Here is a 21488-nt window from a genome sequence, read left to right on the forward strand (position 1 = left end):
CTCATCGTGTTTATGGTATTGTAAAGTTTATTCAATTTCATCAATGAGAAAACACTCTCACTGGTTTCATTGGATACATTGCAAACATTGTTAAGGATTTTTATGCTAATCTCACTGATGATTTCCTTGATGAGAATTCTAGACTATATCGAAGAGTTTATGTTAGGGGTCATTGGTTCTCTTTTTCTGAAAAGGATATTGCTCAAGCTTTGCAATTGCCCGAGAATGTCTCCAATGCAGTGATGTCCATGGATCGTGAGCTGATGCACTTTGAACTCACGGGTGCTCGCTCAGAGTTGAAACCAGGGGAGAGTCTTCGAATCACTCACCTCACTTTTTCTCATGCATCTCTTATGCGGTTTGCTTTAAGCAATTGGGTTCCTAATTCGAACAAGACCGTAGTGTCTCAAGATGTGGCTTCACTCTTATACCGCATCACTTCTGGAACTTCAATTGATTTGGCCTCCTACATTCTGAACCAGATTGTCTCCTTCCGAAGAGGTAAAAAGCCAACCTTTAAACTTGTGTTTCCAAATCTAATCTATAAGGTTTTATCTTCTCAGAAGAATGTGGCCCAATCACATGAAACACTTGAGCCTCCTATCAGTGGACCTACATTCCAACCCTCTGAATACTTTGATGGTGTGTTTCAAAAACGGCCAAAGGCTGGTGCTGCTGCTGCTTCTGCTGCTGCAAGTTCAAGTTCTGCTGCAGTAGAACTCCTGGAAGTCAAGTCCGAAGTTCAGAATGTGCATAATCACCTTGGAGCAATGGAAGAAGTTCAGCATGAGATGTCCAAGCAATTGACTTCTTTGATTAAACTCTACCGAGACTAAGTTTTTTCTTCTTTGCTTTTGTTTGAACTTATATCTATTTTTCTTTCTTTGTTTACTTTGGCACTCCGATAAACAAAAAGGGGGAGAGATATTTATTTTTAATTTGTTTGTTTGCCCAACTCTGGACCCTTTTTCCAGGGGGAGTTGTGGTTGGTTAGTACTTGTGAACATATCTTTTAAAGTTAGCTTGTTTTTAGTTTCTTTGTGATTTTCGATTGTGTTACTCATGGGGAGTAGTATCTTTTGCTTTTACTAACTTTGCCTTGCAGGTACTTTATGTTAAAAATTATTTTGTTCATCTAAAGTGCCAAAGGGGGAGATTGTAAAGTCTTTTTTTGGCAAGTTAATTGACAAAATAATTTTTCCATTTATGGTAAGATTGTTGTGCATTCATATTTGATTTCTTGCCTTATAAATTCGGATTGTAGTTGCTCTTTTCCTTGTTTGGAAAGTTGCACTTTCAGCTGAACTTTCCTTTGTTGAAAACTTCTTAAAAGAGAAGAAATTCTCTTTTGGAAAATTGTCTTTTTCAGGGAAACTTTGATTATTGCCTTTTCCTTATTGATTTCGATTGTATCTTGATACAATCAGAATATCTAATCTGTTTTTGGCAGGAATCAAGCATTGATAGAAGATCGGACCCGATTTTAGCAAGTTTCCCAATTCTGGTGTGATCTTCTGCGTCAGCATTAGATTCTGATGTAGCAGATCGTGTTTTCCTAGGAAATTTTTTGTACAGCTGTAGATTCGAACTTGTGGTTGCCTCTTTGGTTTCTATGATTCTATAAATAGAGCCTAGAGAGCAACCATTCGAATTACCTCTTCCATTATTCATTTTTTGCATTTTTCTTTTGAGAGAAGAGAGTGTTTCTTTGTTTTGTGAGAGCCTAGTTGTTCATCTAGGTTCTAGTTGTTTATTTCTGTTCTTACTCTGTCCTAGAGGTTGTGAAGAACTACTTGACTGAACAAGAGATTGGTCTTCGGGAGAAGACTTGGTAAAGCCTTACTTCGGGAGGAAGTAAGCATTTGGTCTTCGGGAGAAGACTTGTTGAAGCCTTACTTCGGGAGGAAGTAAGCACTCACACTTCAAAGACGAAGGGAGTTCGGGCTTGAAAGTGTTTCAAGAAGTCAGATTCATAAAGTGGATTACAAAGGATTGCGGCAAAACTTTAGAGGGAGTCTAAACTTGTTTAAGTCAATTGTCTTTGTAATTTTGATACTTTATTAATTGATTTCATTCTCTGGGCGTGACCCCGTGGACTAGGAGTGTTCGTGAGAACACTGATACCACGTATAAATCTCTTGTGTCAAGTTATTTATTTTTCTGCAAATATTTTATATTCTGCCTGTTACGTTTTGCTGTAGCAGAATTACTTTCTGCTTCTACAAACGCTTCCAGTTTTTATATTTTCTTATATACAACTGACATTTGCAAAAATACGGTTTTTCAGATCTAAACTTGGTATTGAGGAGAAAAGATTCATTGATTGTGGATCCCACCATCAAAAATAATATATATTAACTTTTTTTGAGTTTTTTTGACCAGTTCTCACACACATGCTATTTTAGAATATTAAGTTAATTTGTGTATATTGTTGTTTTCGTAACAAATTTGTAGTATTTTGTATCCCCATCTTTTTCAATTAGAAAAGTCTCAGAGCCTCGATCCCATTTCAATTCTCCAGCTTCAATTTCTATCCAAGTGACTGTCAAAGATATCTCCTATCAAATTGTGTAGATATTTGTCGTCTTATAGTGCTTACTCCAATGATTCAATTAATATATAAATATCTGCGAAGTCTTAACCACCACATGATAGAGTTTTGTGTGATTGAAATTTATTTAAAAAAATATTATATTTATTTTGAAAATAAAAAAAATTATATATTATATGTTATATTTTTCTTGAAAACAAAAAATAAGAATTTTCTTTAACTATAAGCTGCAAATTCAGTCGTTGCAATTTTATTTAAATAATTAGCATTTTCTTTCTGAATTTATAACACTACTTGTGCCCCTTTATAGCATATCATTCATAGATAATACTTTTCCAAATATATTTTTTTATAGTAATTAACACAATCCTTTCATCATATTTTATTCAAATTTATCGTGACATGAGTAAAGTGGTAGATGGTAATTAATAAATAAATTACGCAAATGAAATACTCTTCAACCTTTTGATGTTAATGAATAATAAAATAAAAGATTTTTTCTTTTTTATAATAGTTATATTTTTAATTTTAATTTTTTAATCATTAAAAGAAAAATAGTATTATTAAAGAGTCAACTATTATAAAAATACGATTTAGTAGTATAAAAAATTAAGTGTCAAAAATATTAATTATTTTTTTATTTGTAAGATACGGAAAATCCAAAGTCCACAAGTTCAAAGGAGCCACACAAAACAGATGTCAAGTAGTGCATGCACAGATTATTTTATCCAATTTGTAGAGTTAGATTATATGGTTCTCAAGTGGCCCCCATGTTAAAAACCTAATAATATTATAATTTTAGGACATTCATTATTTTTTTTTATGTGAATGTACATTTATTTGATGTATTTCAAAGATTATTTTTTTTTCGAAAATAAATAATTCTATTAAAAAAAATACGAGGTTAAAGGGCCTGAGATCAATACAAGTATACACTATTTAAAGTAAGTTAGGCGGACACTACACCAAAAATTCTAATTAATGGCATTTTTAAAATGTCACTGTTACTAATATTGAGTGACATTTTATATTTTAGTGGCATTTTTATAAAATGTAAGCTATGCTAATGTGACTAAAAATTCAAATGTCACTAATTAGTTTTCTAATCACATTTGAAAATGTCACCTAAATATGAATTGTGGCAATTTCAAATGTCACTATAATATTTATTATTTATATATTTAATGTTTAAAAAATAATATAGTGACATTTTGAAAATGTAAAAAATTATACTAGTGACATTTTTCTAAAAGGCCACTAAAAATTATATATAATAATGTATTATTTAATTTTAATTAAAATAATAGAATTATATATATATAAATCATCGTAATTTTCTAATTTTTACTCATCTTTTTATTCCTTATTTAATTTATATATGTATTAAAAAAAAAAAACTCTAAACATAAAAGTCAATAATATATAAAAAAAAACTCTAAACATAAAATAAAAGGGGAATAAAAATAATTTTATATTAACATTCGTAAACTAAAATAAGTTTGTTACATAAATATTTCAACAATATAAAAATATAATACATAATAATTTTGTATTCTTACAACAAACATGAACAATAATAATAAAAATTGTATACAAACTATCTATACAACAGCAATAAAAATAAAAAAAAAAATTTACAATTGAGTCTATTTTTCTATGTTAGTAAAGTCACATCATTGAATCATGAAGTTGTTTATCTGATTTTCGTGAAACCTGCATAATTTTTAGCACAATAAATAACAAATAAATAATCATCCATATACATATATAATGAAAACTTTAAATATGTCTTTAATTGTTACCAGAAATGTTGTTGGCCATGCAATAGATGCTCCAACAACTTCACCAATTGTCTTGCATTGTCCATATGGTCTAATTAATTCCTCGTCGGGGTTGATACAAACTTGAACAACAACTTCAGAATAATGATCTCCGAGCTCTTTTCCTCCAACTTCTTTTGATGAATCTTTACTAACAACTAGACCAATAGCAATTGTTTCAGGATCAGCAGTAACACTCTTAAGATTAACCATTTCACCAACCTACACAATAAATTATGACATAAAAATACACAAAAATTAATAAATTCATTAATAAAAAACATTAATATTTAAGTAATAACTAAACTATATAATAATAATAATATTTACCTCAACAATTGGAATATCATATGCTGAAGATGAAAACCACAACTGACGTCGAGATTCCTTGTTATGTGACATACAAGGTTTTTTGGCCTACATATATAACAACATATCAGTAACATAATTTATTGGTTAATAATTTTTTTGAATCCTTTGAAAAATTAAAACATAACCAGTTGTGAAGAAGTGGCATTGTCATTGTAATTAAGAGCCTGCACATAATATGTTCAGTTTTAAGTACCGAAAAATATATAATAATAATAAAAACTAAAGAGATATTATTAAAAAAAAAATAGAGAGATTAAAGCTCTAACCATGTCAGGTATAATAGATGTGTCATTTGCATTGTAATTTTGCTTGTTGGCTTGAACTTGAGATCTTAATTCTTTCAATTCAGCTTCTAGAGTTTGTATATACTTCTTTTGGTTTCCTTTCTTGGTGGATTTGTTTTCCCATACGTCAGATGGGCAAACACCAAAACCGTACATACGGACTGATCCGTATTTTTCTTTACCCATTACTTCAGAGAAAGTGTCATTCATACCCTTTTCCTTTGATACATCTTCATTCAACTCTTGTTTCTCTTGTAATTGTACCTATCATTAATATAAATTAAGCAGTAATAAAACAACAAGCTAGGCATTAATTAAAAAATATTCGATCATACCATTACTTCTTTCGTTGTATCAGTTACACTCTTATCTTTTTTTGTATAGCAGACGTTAAACATAGCAGCACGTGTTGGTGTACTTCCACCATTCTCTTTCTACAAATAAATATTTAGTTGTAATTATATATTAATCAAAGTATGCATACTTACGAAGCAATGTTCAATCTATATGCTCAAATAATTTTGTAGTTTACCTGCGCTGCTCTAATTTGTGCAAAACTTTTTGTGCCAGTTGTATGGTTGTATTTCTTTTGACCACGACTAGCTTTGTTTGTAGCACTTATTTTCTAAAACAATATATAAAATTGCATTTAATAAATATTAAATTAGTGAAATATGAAAAAAAAAATATACTCAATTAAATATTAAAAGAAAAAATACCTTTGCATCGTCTGTTGCCCAATATTTTATTAATTCCTCCCATTGCCCAGCATATACTCTTTTGTCCTTATATTTTTTTTGCTCCTCAAAAGATAAAGTTTCCGAATAATAAGTTCTCTTAAGATAAGCTTTCCAATTTTTAAGTTCCTTACCCCAAGACCGCATAGTCCAATTTTCTGCCAGAGGTGGAATATCAAATTTTTTCTAGAAATTTTAAAGCATGCATTAGCAATCTTAAATATACTAAATAGAAATTTCAAAATTAATTCAACTACTGATCTAAAATGCTAAAAAAATCATTTGAAAAAACAATAATTTTTTACCTGTACGATTTTTCCACATTCTATCTTTGTATTTTTCAGGTACCTTATGCCAACTTTTGTAGTTAATTGGAGCATTTTTTCCATCTCGTACTAATGTCCCAATAAAATTTGTAAGCTTACTTGCGTTTTTATCATGTGGTTGCCCAAATTCATTACATGTGATTTGCATCTTTGTACCATCATGATTACCCCAAATGTCACGCATTTGTGTTGGACCTCTACCATTCTTTTTACCATTATTATTTGTCAACAAATCTGTAAATGAATCTACACAATCTTCATCTTGTTCAGCCAATCTATATTGCATATATCTATCCATACCTGCAGACATTTGTAACAATAATAAAAAAAAAAGTAGAATAGTTATCAATCTTTCATAATTATTCAAATAAACAATAAAATTCTTTCTACTACTTTTAAAATCATAAAATTCTTTAATGCTCATTGAAATGAAAAAAAAAAAAATAAAGTCTTCTAGAGCAAAATCATAGAAAAAGTAATTACAAAAAGGATGCTAAACAAAAATTACTTAAAACTTCCCTCATAAGAAATATTAATTTATAAGAATTAATGTTGTGTTTTTATAAAATTAAAGACTCAACAAAATAAACATAAAAATAATGAATATATGTAAAATAAATGACTTTAATCCAAAAGCAAAGATAGTGAGCCACACTATACAGTCTATAATAAAAAATTGCTATTAACAAGTAAAAAAAATATAAAAATATAGAAATGTGGCTTAACTACAGTTGATCTCAAGAAAGAGTTCTTCTGTGCAAATCAAATCAAAACAAAACAAGTTTTTATTTTCTTTTCCTTGTTCATATCATATAATAAATAAAAAGTTTGAAAAAGAAAAAGGAAAAATTGTAAACAAAGAATGTTTGTTAGCCATAAATGGGAAGCAAACTAATAAATTAATTATTGCTGCTTTGACCATTTTACCTACCATTTTGGTAAAAACATCATAGTTATTGGTTCATTCAGTAGATTGATCAGAAAATTCTATTAATGGGAATTGAGTGTTAGGTACGTAGTAGGTGACGAATACTATGAGACTAAACTATTACTAATTTTGATTAAGGAGTGTTGGGTTCTTTGTTCTAGTAGTTCACATCAGTTTGAGAGTAAACTAAAAATGAGAAATGGTCATATATATAACAAATAATCTTTGTCCCAGTTCATATTCTTTTGTTTTCAATTTTGCCAGAGATGAAATTATGTATATATACATATGTATTCTTAGTAGTAATCTCATAAAAGGAATAATATTAATATAGTAATAACTATAAAAGAGTCTAAACCTTTCTTTTTGAATTTGCTGTATTCAGAGTTTGATATTGTAGAAAATAGTGATTCGAATTGTGTGTATATTTCATAGAATAGTACATATTTATATACAAAGCTAGGAGACTAGGAAATAGGAAACTACCAACAAAATAGGAAACTACTAAATACAAGTTACCCTAATTCTTTTACACCTAATATACAGCTAATTCTCTAACACTCCCCCTCAAGCTGGAGCATAGATGTTAATCATGCCCAGCTTGTTACAAAGATAGTCAATCCGCACCCCATTCAAAGCTTTTGTAAAAATATCTCCTAGTTGTTCTCCGGTTTTCACATATCCTGTGGAGATCAGACCTTGTTGAATTTTCTCATGAACAAAATGACAATCGATCTCAATGTGCTTAGTTCGGTCGTGGAATACGGGATTCGAGGCAATATGAAGAGCAGCTTGATTATCACACCATAATTTTGCTGGAATAGAAGTCTTAAACCCGAATTCAGTCAAAAGCTGATAAATCCATATTACCTCACACACGGACTGGGCCATAGCTCTATATTCTGATTCAGCACTGGATCTAGATACAACATTTTGTTTCTTACTCTTCCAAGAGACCAGATTGCCACCAACAAATACACAATATCCTGAAGTGGATCGTCTATCTACCTTGGAGCCTGCCCAATCTGCATCAGAAAAACACTCAATCTGGGTATGTCCATGATCCTTGTAAACTATACCTCGTCCTGGTGCTCCTTTTAAGTAACATAAAATTTGTTCTAATGCTGCCCAATGATGAATTGTTGGGGAAGACATGAACTGACTGATAACACTAACTGGAAATGCAATATCTGGACGAGTCACAGTTAAATAATTCAACTTTCCAACTAACCTGCGATATTTCTCAGGATCTTCAAATGGTTTCCCATCACGTGTAAGATGCACAGCTGGATTCATTGGAGCATTGCAAGGTTTTGATCCCAATTTCCCTGTCTCAGTTAGCAAATCAAGTACATACTTTCTTTGAGACAGAAAAATACCTTGTTTACTCCGAGTAACTTCAATCCCCAAGAAATACTTGAGTTCCCCTAAATCTTTCGTGTTAAACTGGGTGTGAATGAAAGACTTAAGGGATGAGATGCCTTCAGCATCATTTCCAGTAATAACGATGTCATCAACATACACCACTAACAAAATGATACCAACAGTTGATCTTTTATAAAACACAGAATGATCTGACTTACTTTTCAACAAACCAAACTTCTCAACAGCCTGACTAAATTTACCAAACCAAGCACGAGGGCTTTGTTTCAATCCATATAAAGATTTGCGAAGATGACAAACTCGCCCTAACTCCCCCTGAGCAACAAACCCAGGAGGTTGCTCCATATATACTTCTTCCTCAAGATCTCCATGAAGAAAAGCATTTTTAATATCAAGCTGATGCAAAGGCCAATGATGAGTAGCTGCCATGGAAATGAACAGTCGAACAGATGTGAGTTTAGCAACAGGAGAAAAAGTATCACAATAGTCCACTCCATAGGATTGAGCATAACCCTTGGCAACAAGACGGGCCTTTAAGCGAGCAACTGTGCCGTCTGGATTGAATTTAACCGTGAACACCCATTTACACCCGATGGCCTGTTTTCCGGAAGGTAAATCAACCAAGACCCAAGTACCATTCGCAACCAAAGCATTCATCTCTTCTATCATTGCAGCAAGCCAACCAGGATGAGACATCGCTTCTCGAACAGTTTTAGGAATAGTGATAGAATCAAGAGAAGCAATAAAAGAACAAGAAGAAGAGGAGAGATGATTATAAGACACAAAAGAAGTAATAGGAAAAGTACATTGACGTTTACCTTTACGTAGTGCAATGGGAAGATCATCTGAGATGTCCAGATCTGATGACGAAGATGCAGGTGCAGGACATGAAACAGGAGGTGGAGGAGGGGGGCGCCTGGTGTACACTATAGGAGGCCGAGGGAGTGGTGGAGGTGGTAGAGGTGGTGGAGGTGGTGGAGGTGTAGACATTGTGGGGGTGACGACCGAGGCAGGTGAAGGAACAAGAGACCCGCCAGAACATGGAGCAGGCGCATAGGATGTGACAGAATAAACCAACAAATCATCATCCTCCCCCTGACTAGTAGAAGTAGTGGAAAATGAAAAATAAGGTGTATTTTCTACAAAAGTAACATCAATAGAAACAAGATATTTGTTGAGATCAGGACAGTAACACCTATACCCTTTCTGAAGACGAGAATAACCAAGAAAGACACACTTTAGTGCCTTAGGGTCTAATTTGGTGACAGATGGACGGACATCGCGAGCAAAACAAACACTACCAAAAACTCGAGGAGCAACTGGAAATAATGACTTATTAGGAAAAAGAATTTTAAATGGAATTTCACCATTAAGAACAGAAGAGGGCATGCGATTAATAAGAAAGCATGCCGTGGAAACTGCATCGGCCCAAAAAGGTTTAGGGACTTTCATTTGAAACAAGAGAGCACGTGCAGTTTCAAGAAGATGTCTGTTTTTACGTTCTGCAACACCATTCTGAGCTGCCGTATCAACACAAGAAGTTTCATGAAGCATGCCATTAGAGGTCATATAAGATTGAAATTGAGCAGACATGTACTCTTTGGCATTATCACTTCTCAAAGTACGAATAGATACATTAAATTGAGTTTGAATCTCAGCACAAAAAGCACAGAATATAGAAAACAACTCAGAACGATTTTTCATTAAATATAACCAAGTTAAACGAGAATAATCATCCACAAAAGTAACAAAATACCTGAATCCAGGTTGAGACAAAATAGGAGAAGGACCCCAAACATCAGAATGAACTAACTCAAAAGGAACACTAGCACGTTTATTGACACGTGGACTCAAACTAACACGATGATGTTTGGCAAACTGACATGACTCACATTCTAACGAAGATAAACTACTATATTGGGGACACAGTTTCTTGAGCAAAGGAAGGGATGGATGACCTAAACGACAATGAGCCTCAAAAGCGGAAGCAACACTCGAACAAGCAATAGAGGTTGGCGGAAGTGGGTCAAGAACATACAAGCCACCAGATTCATGTCCTTTACCAATAATCTTCTTCGTCATAAGATCCTGAAACAAACAATGATCAGGAAAGAATGAGATGCAACAATTTAGATTACGAGTGAGTTGACTAACAGAAAGCAAATTAAAGGACAAATCAGGTAAATGTAAGACTGATGATAAAGATAGCATAGGTGTAGGAATAATAGTGCCAGATCCAAGAACAGACGCTGTTGACCCATCAGCTAAGGTGACAACAGAAGTGGGACTGTGAGACTGAAAAGTGGAAAAGAGACGGGAATTACCTGTCATATGATCTGTGGCACCAGAATCAATGACCCATTTCGAGGATTTGGAAAGAAGGCATGCATTAGAGTTACCTGAATCAGCAATCGCAGTGACAGAAGAAGATGAAGACTTAAGTATTTCCTGATACCTCAAGAACTTGGTGAATTCATCAACACAAATAAGGACCGATTTGTCAGATGCATCACTAGTGCTTGCAATATTGGCAGAGTGTTGTTGTCGATTCTTAAATTGTAACTTCCTACACTCAAACTTGGTGTGGCCTGGTTTCTTACAATAATTGCACATGATGCTCCCAGAATTTGGTGTGCGGTTATCAGGTCCTTGTGAATTACCTCCTTTAAATCCACTTGGAGTAGAGTTTCTTTCCGGTGCAGAATTATTACGACTCACCAAGGCGCTATTCAGAGGAGTTGAAGAGGTAGTCTCTGTGCGAAGAACACGAGTAAACACATCTTGTAAAGAGGAGACATCGTAACCGAGAGAGAACTTGTGACTTTGCGAGTCAAATTCATGAGAGTCCTGCAAGAAAACTCATAATAGCCATCTGTTCTCGTTGGCGCTGTTGAACTTTTACATCAGGACTAAAGGGTAATAGCACATTAAGTTCTTCATATGTTTTCTTGAAAGCCATAAAATAATTCATAAGAGACTTATCTTGTTTTTCCGCGCGATAAAAAGCTTTGCAAACATCATATATGCGAGAGATGTTGTCTTTGCCAGAATACAAAAATTCCAAGTAACCCATTAGTTCTTTAACCAATTCACAATGATTAATCAAACTAATTACCTCATTATCGATAGAATTTCGAATTTGAAGGAACAAGCGAGCATCCTCACGGAGCCATATTTTCCTTGAATCGTTTGTTTCTTCAGGAGGATCGTCAGTCAAGTGATCATCTTTGTCAATACTCCTCAAATACAGTCGAATCGTCTTACTCCATTCCAAATAATTCGAACCAATCAACTTATGGTCCGTGATTTTAGACATCATGGGAACCACATCAGAAACAACGATTGACTTCGAATCTGATTTTATCTCTGCCATAATCTTGAAACCAAAAAAAAATTGACAGAAAAAGGAAGAGAACAAACTCAAAGGAATAGATACCCAAACACAAAGAAGACAAAAGTATCAAACCACAAAATGCGAAGAACCGCCGAAAACCGAAGCAAGGAGGACGAGAAAGGAGCAGGAGTGGGACGGGCGTCGACCGACACCGGAGAAGACGTCGGACGCGCCCTCACGCGCCGGCGCGTAGGACGGTTGGCAGCGGCGGACGACGGCGCGTGGGCCCCACGCGCTGTGAATCTGGACGCCGGACTTTTGGGTTTTGCAGTCCGGCGGCTGGGCAGTCTTCCTATGTGGGCGGTGAGAAAAAATGGTCACTCCAAATAGGGTTTTCGAAAAAACAACCCTAAACTCAAACCCTAAATTTTTTTTTTTTTTTTTTCAGAACCCTAATTTCGAATTTCGAATTTTGAATCACAATGCTCTGATACCATGTAGAAAATAGTGATTCGAATTGTGTGTATATTTCATAGAATAGTACATATTTATATACAAAGCTAGGAGACTAGGAAATAGGAAACTACCAACAAAATAGGAAACTACTAAATACAAGTTACCCTAATTCTTTTACACCTAATATACAGCTAATTCTCTAACAGATATCAAATTCAGAGATTATCCACAAGACCCACAATTGCAAACCAAAAGCAAAATCAGTGATGTTCAGCTTCAAAAGCTAGAAAAAAGAAATTCAAATCAAATGGTTAGATTTCAAAATGTGAATCTCAGGAAAATAATAATAATCAAAATCAAAATCAAAGATTAAAAATACCACCTATGATGAGAGGAGCCCATTTGTGTGTGAGAGAGAGACAGTTCTCAAATTTATGAGAATGATAGTTTTGGTGAAAAATGAAAATTGAAATATTTGGGCGGGTAGAATCCCACTTCTTTTCCATTTTCATTTTGGTTTTTTTTTTTTAAAAAAAAAATTATGTGTTTTTGAACGCTTCCTATTCCTATTTTTATGCTATTATTAGATTTTTTATGTTTGGTATCTTATTTGAAATACATATATATTTATATATTTAATAAAATTAAACATATCTTTACTGTTAACTCCCAAAAAAAAAATATATAAAAAATAAAACCCCAAAAAAAAATTGTAATTTTGATCCGAATGAAACTAATTCTCTTGAGAAATCGAGTCTGTATATAAAATCGATCTCGATTATAATTCGAGTTGTCGATTGGAGTTTCAGCTGCTGTTCTGGATTGTTATTAGAGTCGTCGATTGAAGTTTCTACTTTCTTGATGATTTTAACACCGTAAATGGAGATCAGAGTATGACCACATCCATGTTTCTTATGTAACAAGTGACTTAATGTTTCTTTTCAACTACTAATGTTCCTCTTTTGATATGGTGCATCACAGATGTCGAAGAAAACATCCTTCACTGTAGCAAAATAAAATATACAAAGAAACTACACTATCACCAAGACCACAAGTAAGTATGATCTTTTTTTTTCTTTCCTGATAATTCAATCACATAAATCTTTCATTTGTTGTTGTTCCTTCATATAACTAAACATAACTAAACAAGTACATTTTTTTTTGGAAGAACTTTTTTGAAATCGCAATAATGTCTTTGTCATTGAATGAATTAAAAATTTGAAGTTTACATTGTATGAAAAACAAAATTCTGTATCTTTTGGAAAAAGATGACTTGATTTATATTTATATATTTATATTTATTTTTGATTGATTTAGATTGATGCCCCCTAATTAAGGGAAATAAGTGGTGAAGTACTAAATGAATGCATGTAAGCCAATATATACAAAGCTTGTATATAGAACATACAAGTGTATATGTATCTTTTGGAGTTTTCGGTCAAAAGGGGAAAAGAAAAATAAAAATTATTTGATCGTATCAAGATTGCATTTTCTTATAACTTCCATATATATTTTATGATACTAAGAATGTGGATCTTTATTATGAATTGAGTTATATTGATGGTTTATATGACTATTTAGTATTATTGCTTTTAATATATTTTATTAACATTAATTTCTATTTCTTAAAATTTTACATAATATATTATTTTTTTTTTCATTTTTTCAATATATATTACACAATTATATATTCTTTTATCTTCAAATTATTATTATTCTTTTTAAAAGTATCATTTTATATTGACTTTTGTTTTAAAATTACATATGACATTTGAAAAAAAAACCATAACCATAACTAAAACCTAAAATAAAACTAAGTATACGTGGTTTGGCACGTAATATCTCCCTAGTTAATTTTTAAAAATATGTGATATTTTACATTTTAAATCTTATAAAGGTTTTTTTTAAAAAAAGTGATGAGTATTTAATTTACAATTTAATAAGATATTTTACTTTTAAAAAATCTTTTTTTTTTTAAAAAAAAAAAAAAATCAAACGTGAAAAGGTTATATATATATATACTAGTTAAAAAATAGGTAAAAGTTATTGAGCTGTTTACGCTCCTGATTCCTTCGATCTTGTGCAAGATATTTCTACAGCTGCAGGAGGTGACGACAAGAATGTTATTGAGCTTTATGCTCCTGATATCTATTACCTTAGATGTTGTGCAAGGTATTTCTTGAATTATTCATCTTTAATGTAATTTCCCAAGTAGTATTTTGTTTTTTGTAATTTAAGAATATCTCTAATAAAGTCTTGAAGTCTTGAAATAGTGATGCAATTAAGAATTTGACGAGAGATAATGAAATTATCTCGGGATTGGATTTAACTGGTATATTATAAATGGATAAAACAAATACAGTAGTTTGAGAGATAATAAAGTCTTGGTCTTGAAATGTGGCTTAGACTTAAGAATTTGAGAGATAATGGAATTAACGGCATTGTATTACTAATACAGTAGTTTGTTTTTTTGTTTTATCTATTTATAATATACTTAAGGATATGATAATTTAATTTCTTTCTCCGAATATCTGTGATACTCGCACCAGGCATGTATGACTTCTTAAATAGTGATTTTTTTTATAGAATATTCCAAAGTGATTGAAAGACTACTACTAAAGGGAAAAGAAATTTAAAAGCAGCGTGGAGAGAAGTCATATCTTACCTTTTACAAAGGTGGCATTATGTCTTCCAAATAAACAAATTATACAACGCTAAAATACTATATTCCTCCCCACCATCATCCACATCAGGTTTAATCTCTTTTTTCTTTATTAGTTTAATGATTTTGGGTTTTATTTACTCTAAATTCTTTAAAATCTTATTTTTGATTATTTTTTTTATTAAATTAGTTGAGACCAATAGTTATTTAATAGTGCAAATTTACAAAATTAATTTACCAAGCTACTAAACATTTTTTTTGTTAATTTTTTTAATTTAAGCTAAAATTTTCATTGACTTCCACATTGTAACTTTCCAAAATCACAAATTCGAGCTGCTAATTGATATTTTAAGTAAATTTACAAATCTGAGCTACTAATTAAGATATTTACAAATCTGAGCTACTAACTGATATTTTTAGTACATTTAGCTCAATTTGTTAACTAATCTAAAAAATAGAGTAATGAAGAGTGATCTTACATATTAGGCAACAATGTTGATTATGAAAATTCGGGATAGATGCTTAACAGAAAATCCTCTAAAGTGTATTTTTTATTGACTTTTTCAAAAAAACTTGCCATAATAATTATTGAAAGGAATAAGTAAGTATTATCTACATTGAATTGTCTAATAATTATATTGGACTTAATTATGAAAGTGAATGGGTTTAAGTTACTATGAATAAGTATTCAAAGTGTAAATTACTTGATTTTTTTATTCTTTTCAAAATACTTATGTTTGACCTAGTATATATACATATGTTTGTTTTTTATTTTTCCAAACAAACTAATTTTTTGGATTTTAAATAGGTATTGATAAAAAATTTCAAAAGCTAAAGTTATGGATAAGAGTTGGATGAAGCAATCTAGATTGAGTGATTCATATCAACAAGGAGTTAATTTATTTCTTGATTTCGCATTTAAAAATGGAAGCCATGAAAGAAAAATTGTATGTCCTTGTGTTAAGTGTTGCCTTATTAGTCCTGTCACTCGATCAATTGCATTTGATCATTTGATATGCAATGGATTTATGGAGGGATACACTAAATGGATATTACACGGTGAAACTTCTTCACATGCTCCACAGAATATTGAGAGTACTGTTAGTGATACTCCTACTATTGATATGCAAGGAGTTATACATGATGTTTTTGGACAAAATAGTAGAGATGATGAATGTGAAATTGAAAATGATGATAATCTTCAAGGTGAGGAAGATGAACCAAATACAAAGGCAAAAGAATTTTATAATTTGATAAAAGATGTAGAGACAGAACTTTACCCAGGTTGTACAAGTTTTACAAAGCTCTCATTCGTCATTGAATTATTTCATATTAAGTGTATGTGTGGATGGAGTGATAATTCATTTGGCAAGGTACTTGAATTATTTAAAAGAGCACTTGGACTTAATTATGAAAAAATTGATGCATGTAAAAATGATTGCATGTTGTATAGAAAGGAGCATGTAAATGACACAGAATGTCAAGTATGCTCTACACCAAGGTACGCTATTAATTATAACACTTTTTTCTTCTGTTTTTTTTTAGTTTAGATATGCTGTTTAGATTAATATAATATTACCTTTTTTTTTTCTTTTTAATAAAAATAGGAGTGAAGCAAAAGTCTTGCGCCACTTTCCATTAATACCAAGATTACAAAGATTATTTATGTCATCAAAAACATCTGATTTTATGACTTGGCATCATCAAAAAGATTATGTGAATGATGGTTGTATGAGACATCCAAGAGATTCTCCAGCATGGATGACTTTTGATCACAAATATAAGGATTTTGCGGCAGATCCTCGAAATGTTAGACTTGGGTTAGATTCTGATGGAATGAATCCGTTCAAGACATTAAGTGTAAGTCACAACACATGGCCAGTTATTATGATACCATATAATCTCCCTCCATGGTTGTGTATGAAACAACCTAACTTTATTATGTCCTTGCTCATACCTGGTCCAGAAGCACCTGGAAATAATATTGATGTATATTTGGAGCCACTGATTGAAGAATTAAAAATTTTATGGGAAGTTGGAGTTGAAACTTTTGATGCGTCTACAAGAAAAAACTTTATCTTACGAGCATCACTATTATGGACTATTAGTGATTTTCCAGCATATGCAAACTTATCGGGATGGAGCACTAAAGGAAAATATGCCTGCCCGTCTTGTCATCAAGATACTTATTCTTTGTGGTTGAAGCATAGCAAAAAACATTGTTATATGGGTCATCGTCGTTGGTTAGAAAATAACCACTCATTTAGAAATGATGAAAAGTCTTTCGACGGTACAAAAGAGAAAAGATTAGCTCCAATACCATTAAGTGGTTCAATGATACTAGATAAGTTAGAAGGCTACCAAATTAAATTTGGAAAGACAGTTGTTAATCCTCAGTTGCCATATAGTTGGAAGAAAAGGAGTATATTTTTTGAATTGCCTTACTGGAAGGATAACTTATTACGACACAATCTCGATGTGATGCATATTGAAAAAAATGTATGTGAAAGTTTAGTTGGGACATTATTGAGTTTAGATACAAAATATAAAGACAATTTGAATTCACGTCTTGATTTAAAGTTTATGGGTATCAGATCTGAACTTCATCCAAAGGAGAGCGAATCTAAGAGAACTGTCATACCACCTGCTTGTTTTACATTAACCAAAAAAGAAAAAACTATCTTTTGTCGATTTCTAAAGACAATTAAGGTTCCAGATGGATATGCTGCCAATATTTCAAGATGTGTTGATGTAAATCAACGAAAAATTCATGGGCTCAAGAGTCATGATTTTCATATTATTATGACTCAATTATTACCGCTAGCATTGAGGGGAATGTCAAGTCTGCATGTTTGTCAACATATAACTACTTTAAGCAACTATTTTCGAATGATGTATTCAAAAGTTGCTCAACCACAAGATTTTATGCAACTTGAGCAGCAAATATCAATTACTCTTTGTAATCTTGAAAAATTGTTTCCCCCATCATTTTTTGATATTATGGTTCATTTGGTGATACACTTAGCATATGAGGCGAGAATTGCTGGACCATCAGTTTATCGTTGCATGTACCCTGTTGAAAGGTAATATATATTGATTTTTATTTTATTTAATTGTGAAAAGTTTCAATATTGCTTTTAATGTTCATATGAATAATTGCAGGTACTTATCTAAGTTGAAGTCATACGTTCGAAACAAAAGTAAACCAGAAGGTTGTATAGCTGAAGGATATTTAGCTAATAAATGCTTGACATTTTGCTCACGATATATGGAAGGTGTAGAGACAAAAATTAATCGTAAGCCTAGAAATTATAGTAATCCAAATCCAAATAGAGAAAGGCTGCCTATTTTCCAAACGACGGGTCGAAATTTGGGGAAAATAGTTTCTGAGACTTTAGACGAGGATACCAAAACTAAGGCACATCGATATGTATTATTTAATTGTAATGTCGTAGACTCATTTATTGAGTAAGTATTATTTATTATATCTCTAATAATAAAAAATATTGAAGCATTAAGTAAGCATGTCTAATGCTTATTAATTTTGTAGTGATCATCGCAATATCATTGCACAACAAAATCCTCGTCAAAGAGTAATGACCTTAGATCGGATTCATAGCGAGACATTTCCTTCCTGGTTTGCACAAAAGGTAAGGTTATTTTCAATTCTTAATTTTTTGTATTAACTTAAGGAGTTCACAAACATATTGAGTGTAGTAATTTATTTATTACAATTTTTTTTTGTCAAATTAGGCAGAAGAATTATATGATAATCAAGATAATCGACTTTCTAAAGATCTATATTATCTGGCTAAAGGACCAAACAATATTTTCAATCGATTTAAAAGATATTTAATAAATGGTTTTCGGTTTCATATAAAAAAAATCGAAGAGAAATTAAAAACTCAAAATAGTGGAGTTATTGTGACTGCCAAGACTCAAAGTTTTTCAAGTAGTAGGGATCCGAATCCTATTTTTGGAGATGTTACATTTTTTGGGATATTAACAGATATTATCGAACTAGATTATTGTTCAGGAAATCGTGCTGTGTTATTTAAGTGTGATTGGATTTCGAGTAGTGGTATTAAAAAAGAGAAAGATTGCACAAGAGTCAACCTTACAAAATTGATACGTGAAGATGAGCCATTTATACTAGCTTCTCAAGCAGAACAAGTAATGTATGTGGAAGATCTCAAACATGAAGGATGGCATGTTTCTTTAAAAATAAATCCTAGAGATTATTATAATATGAGCGTGCAATCACATAACGAGAATGTGGAGTCTTATTTGCAAACTGAAGTTTGCGGTGCATCTCTCGATGTTGACAGTGAAGATATTAGTTTGGTTAGGAAAGATATGCCAGATATAACTGTTGATACATCCGTGTCATTTGATGCAAATGATATGGATGAAGAAGCTTAGTGATTTAGGTATTTTATTATTATTATTATTAGTAGTAGTAGTATTATGAGTACTTTATTTATAAATTTTATTTATCTTAATTCTTTTGTTATGGAGATCAATTTTATTTATTTAAAAACTTTTATTATGATACAATATTTATATTTATTAAGTTATTTTTCATCTACGTCTACAAAATTAATTAAATTTAAACTTTTTTCTTTATAAATTTGCATAATAATATAATTTCAAATAATAAATTAAAATTAAAAATTCCACTAATTTTTTTTACTAGTAACACTTTTGAAATGTCACTAAAAGTACTTAATTAGATGGCACTTCAAAATGTCACTAAATCTAATATTTGGTGTCATTTTTATAAATGCCACTATTAATTTATTCTTGTTACATTTTTAAAAATGTTACACTAAATTTAAATATTGACACAATTAATGACACTTTTTACAAAATGTCACTAAAATATATCAATAGTTACACTTTAAAAAAAATGTCACTAATTAAAATATCATTTATTCTTATTATAGTTACATTTTTTAACAAATGTCATTAAAACATCATTATTGTGACATTTTTTTAAAAAATGCCACTAATAAAAATGTCACTAAACCTGATTACTAACTAGCTAGAGAATAGATAAGAGTATTTACTAACTAGCTCGATTACTACGAGAAATAGAGACATGAGAAAAGACTTCCAAAAGTAAAAAATATCAATAAGAACAATACCATACTCATTGCAATTATTTTTCTTGTTTGAAAGAGAATTCACCAGGCACAAACGTAATCAGAGAATATATTGATATGAGTATATTCTAACTGCACACAAAGAAAAAGCTCATGGACTCATGGAGAAGGGCGCAATCCTCCGCCCATGGAGTATTTCAAGGATTATTTGTTAAGAAAAATGTATTTCAAGGATTAATACATAATAAATATTAATTTTTTGTAAGAACATCGTCATTGAAAAAAATATATATATATATACTAGTATATTGTTACGTGCGATGCACGTATGCTATGTTTTATATTAAGTATTATATTATGAGTTCGGAAGGAAATAAATGAATCAAAAAGAAATAATATTTAATTTAGAGAGATTTGAATAATAAATTTAAATTAAACTTTTATGTCCAGTAAAAACATATTGGAAACAATAATAATAAGGTTATAATGTATGTTGCATTTGTTCCCGTTCTTAAAATAATAGCAGCAAGAACATCTTTGACCCGGAAAAATAAATATTACAAAATTAATAAAAATAATAAGGTTATAATATATGTTGCATTTATTAAAATCGTAAAGATTGTTTAATTTTTTTGGTTTAATTATTGAGTTTATTTTTTGAAATTTGAATGAATATTTTTTTTAATTTAAAAAAAGATTGTTTAATTTTTTAGGTTTAATTATTGGGTTTATTTATTTGTTAACGTTTAACGTTAAAAGTCTGTTCTCTTAAGTTAATCGTGTAAGGCTAAATAAAAAAAGAATCGTTAAACCAAGAATCGTTAAACCTGCCGTTAGATAGGCACTTTTAATATATAAATACTAGTATATTGTTACGTGCGATGCACGTATGCTATGTTTTATATTAAGTATTATATTATAAGTTCGGAAGAAAATAAATAAATCAAAAATAAATAATATTTAATTTAGAGAGATTTGAATAATAAATTTAAATTTAACTTTTATGTCCAGTATAATGGAGTTTAAATTAAACTACAAATGTTAGTAAAAACATATTGGAAACAATAATAATAAGGTTATAATATATGTTGCATTTGTTCCAGTTCAAATATTACAAAATTAACAATAACTAACACTTGAAGGAACATTCTCACTACCAAGAAGAAATCTTAGATATAGAGTCAAAAACAGAGCAAAAACAAAATTAATGTGTACAAGTATTCCTAAGAAGCTACCACTGTCAGCCTACCAGAAGTCATGAATTTTAACAATGCTAACTGAAATCTCATCTGCTCATTATAAAGCCACCGTCACTCAAAATAGCACAACAAAAGTAACAAAAAAGTATTAAAGGTGTAATTTTTACAAAAAGCAATGAAAATTAACAACTGATGATTGCATTCTGACCTTTAGCTTGGACACTCTTGTAAAATAACAGAACTGCAATTGATGTGAAAGAAATATGAAATCTGAGAGAGAGGTTTTGTTGTGTTTGCCTGTATGGGTGATGAATGAGTTAATCGTAAAGAT

At 31.1% G+C, this 21488-nt stretch overlaps 2 protein-coding genes across 2 annotated transcripts; one reads left to right on the forward strand and one right to left on the reverse strand.

Annotated features, from left to right (window-relative positions):
• Positions 1 to 4219: 4219 nt before the first annotated feature.
• On the reverse strand, positions 4220 to 6400 carry LOC133036988 (uncharacterized). Its single transcript, XM_061113778.1, has 9 exons — positions 6070 to 6400; positions 5747 to 5922; positions 5560 to 5652; positions 5363 to 5461; positions 5010 to 5291; positions 4869 to 4907; positions 4702 to 4788; positions 4354 to 4593; positions 4220 to 4264 (listed from the first exon to the last, which is right to left on the reverse strand). The coding sequence occupies exons 1-9, from the start codon at positions 6398 to 6400 to the stop codon at positions 4220 to 4222; spliced, it is 1392 nt and encodes a 463-aa protein (XP_060969761.1).
• Positions 6401 to 15692: 9292 nt separating this feature from the next.
• Positions 15693 to 19275, forward strand: LOC133036989 (uncharacterized). The gene is made up of 5 exons (XM_061113779.1): positions 15693 to 16354; positions 16461 to 17936; positions 18016 to 18321; positions 18404 to 18503; positions 18607 to 19275. Exons 1-5 carry the CDS (start codon positions 15693 to 15695, stop codon positions 19273 to 19275), a joined length of 3213 nt encoding a protein of 1070 aa, XP_060969762.1.
• Positions 19276 to 21488: the final 2213 nt, after the last annotated feature.

The sequence above is a fragment of the Cannabis sativa genome, chromosome 4 (assembly GCF_029168945.1).
Source record: "Cannabis sativa cultivar Pink pepper isolate KNU-18-1 chromosome 4, ASM2916894v1, whole genome shotgun sequence".
Lineage (NCBI taxonomy): Eukaryota > Viridiplantae > Streptophyta > Magnoliopsida > Rosales > Cannabaceae > Cannabis > Cannabis sativa.

Excerpts from the sequence above, each read along its gene's own strand:
- LOC133036988 (XM_061113778.1), bottom strand. The coding sequence starts at position 6,400 with ATGTCTGCAGGTATGGATAGATATATGCAATATAGATTGGCTGAACAA. Across the intron at positions 4,908-5,009 it reads CATCTATTATACCTGACATG|GCTCTTAATTACAATGACAA; the intron begins GTTAGAGCTTTA and ends TATTATGTGCAG. Across the intron at positions 4,789-4,868 it reads ATGCCACTTCTTCACAACTG|GCCAAAAAACCTTGTATGTC; the intron begins GTTATGTTTTAA and ends TTATATATGTAG.
- LOC133036989 (XM_061113779.1), top strand. The coding sequence starts at position 15,693 with ATGGATAAGAGTTGGATGAAGCAATCTAGATTGAGTGATTCATATCAA. Across the intron at positions 16,355-16,460 it reads CAAGTATGCTCTACACCAAG|GAGTGAAGCAAAAGTCTTGC; the intron begins GTACGCTATTAA and ends TAATAAAAATAG. Across the intron at positions 17,937-18,015 it reads TGCATGTACCCTGTTGAAAG|GTACTTATCTAAGTTGAAGT; the intron begins GTAATATATATT and ends GAATAATTGCAG.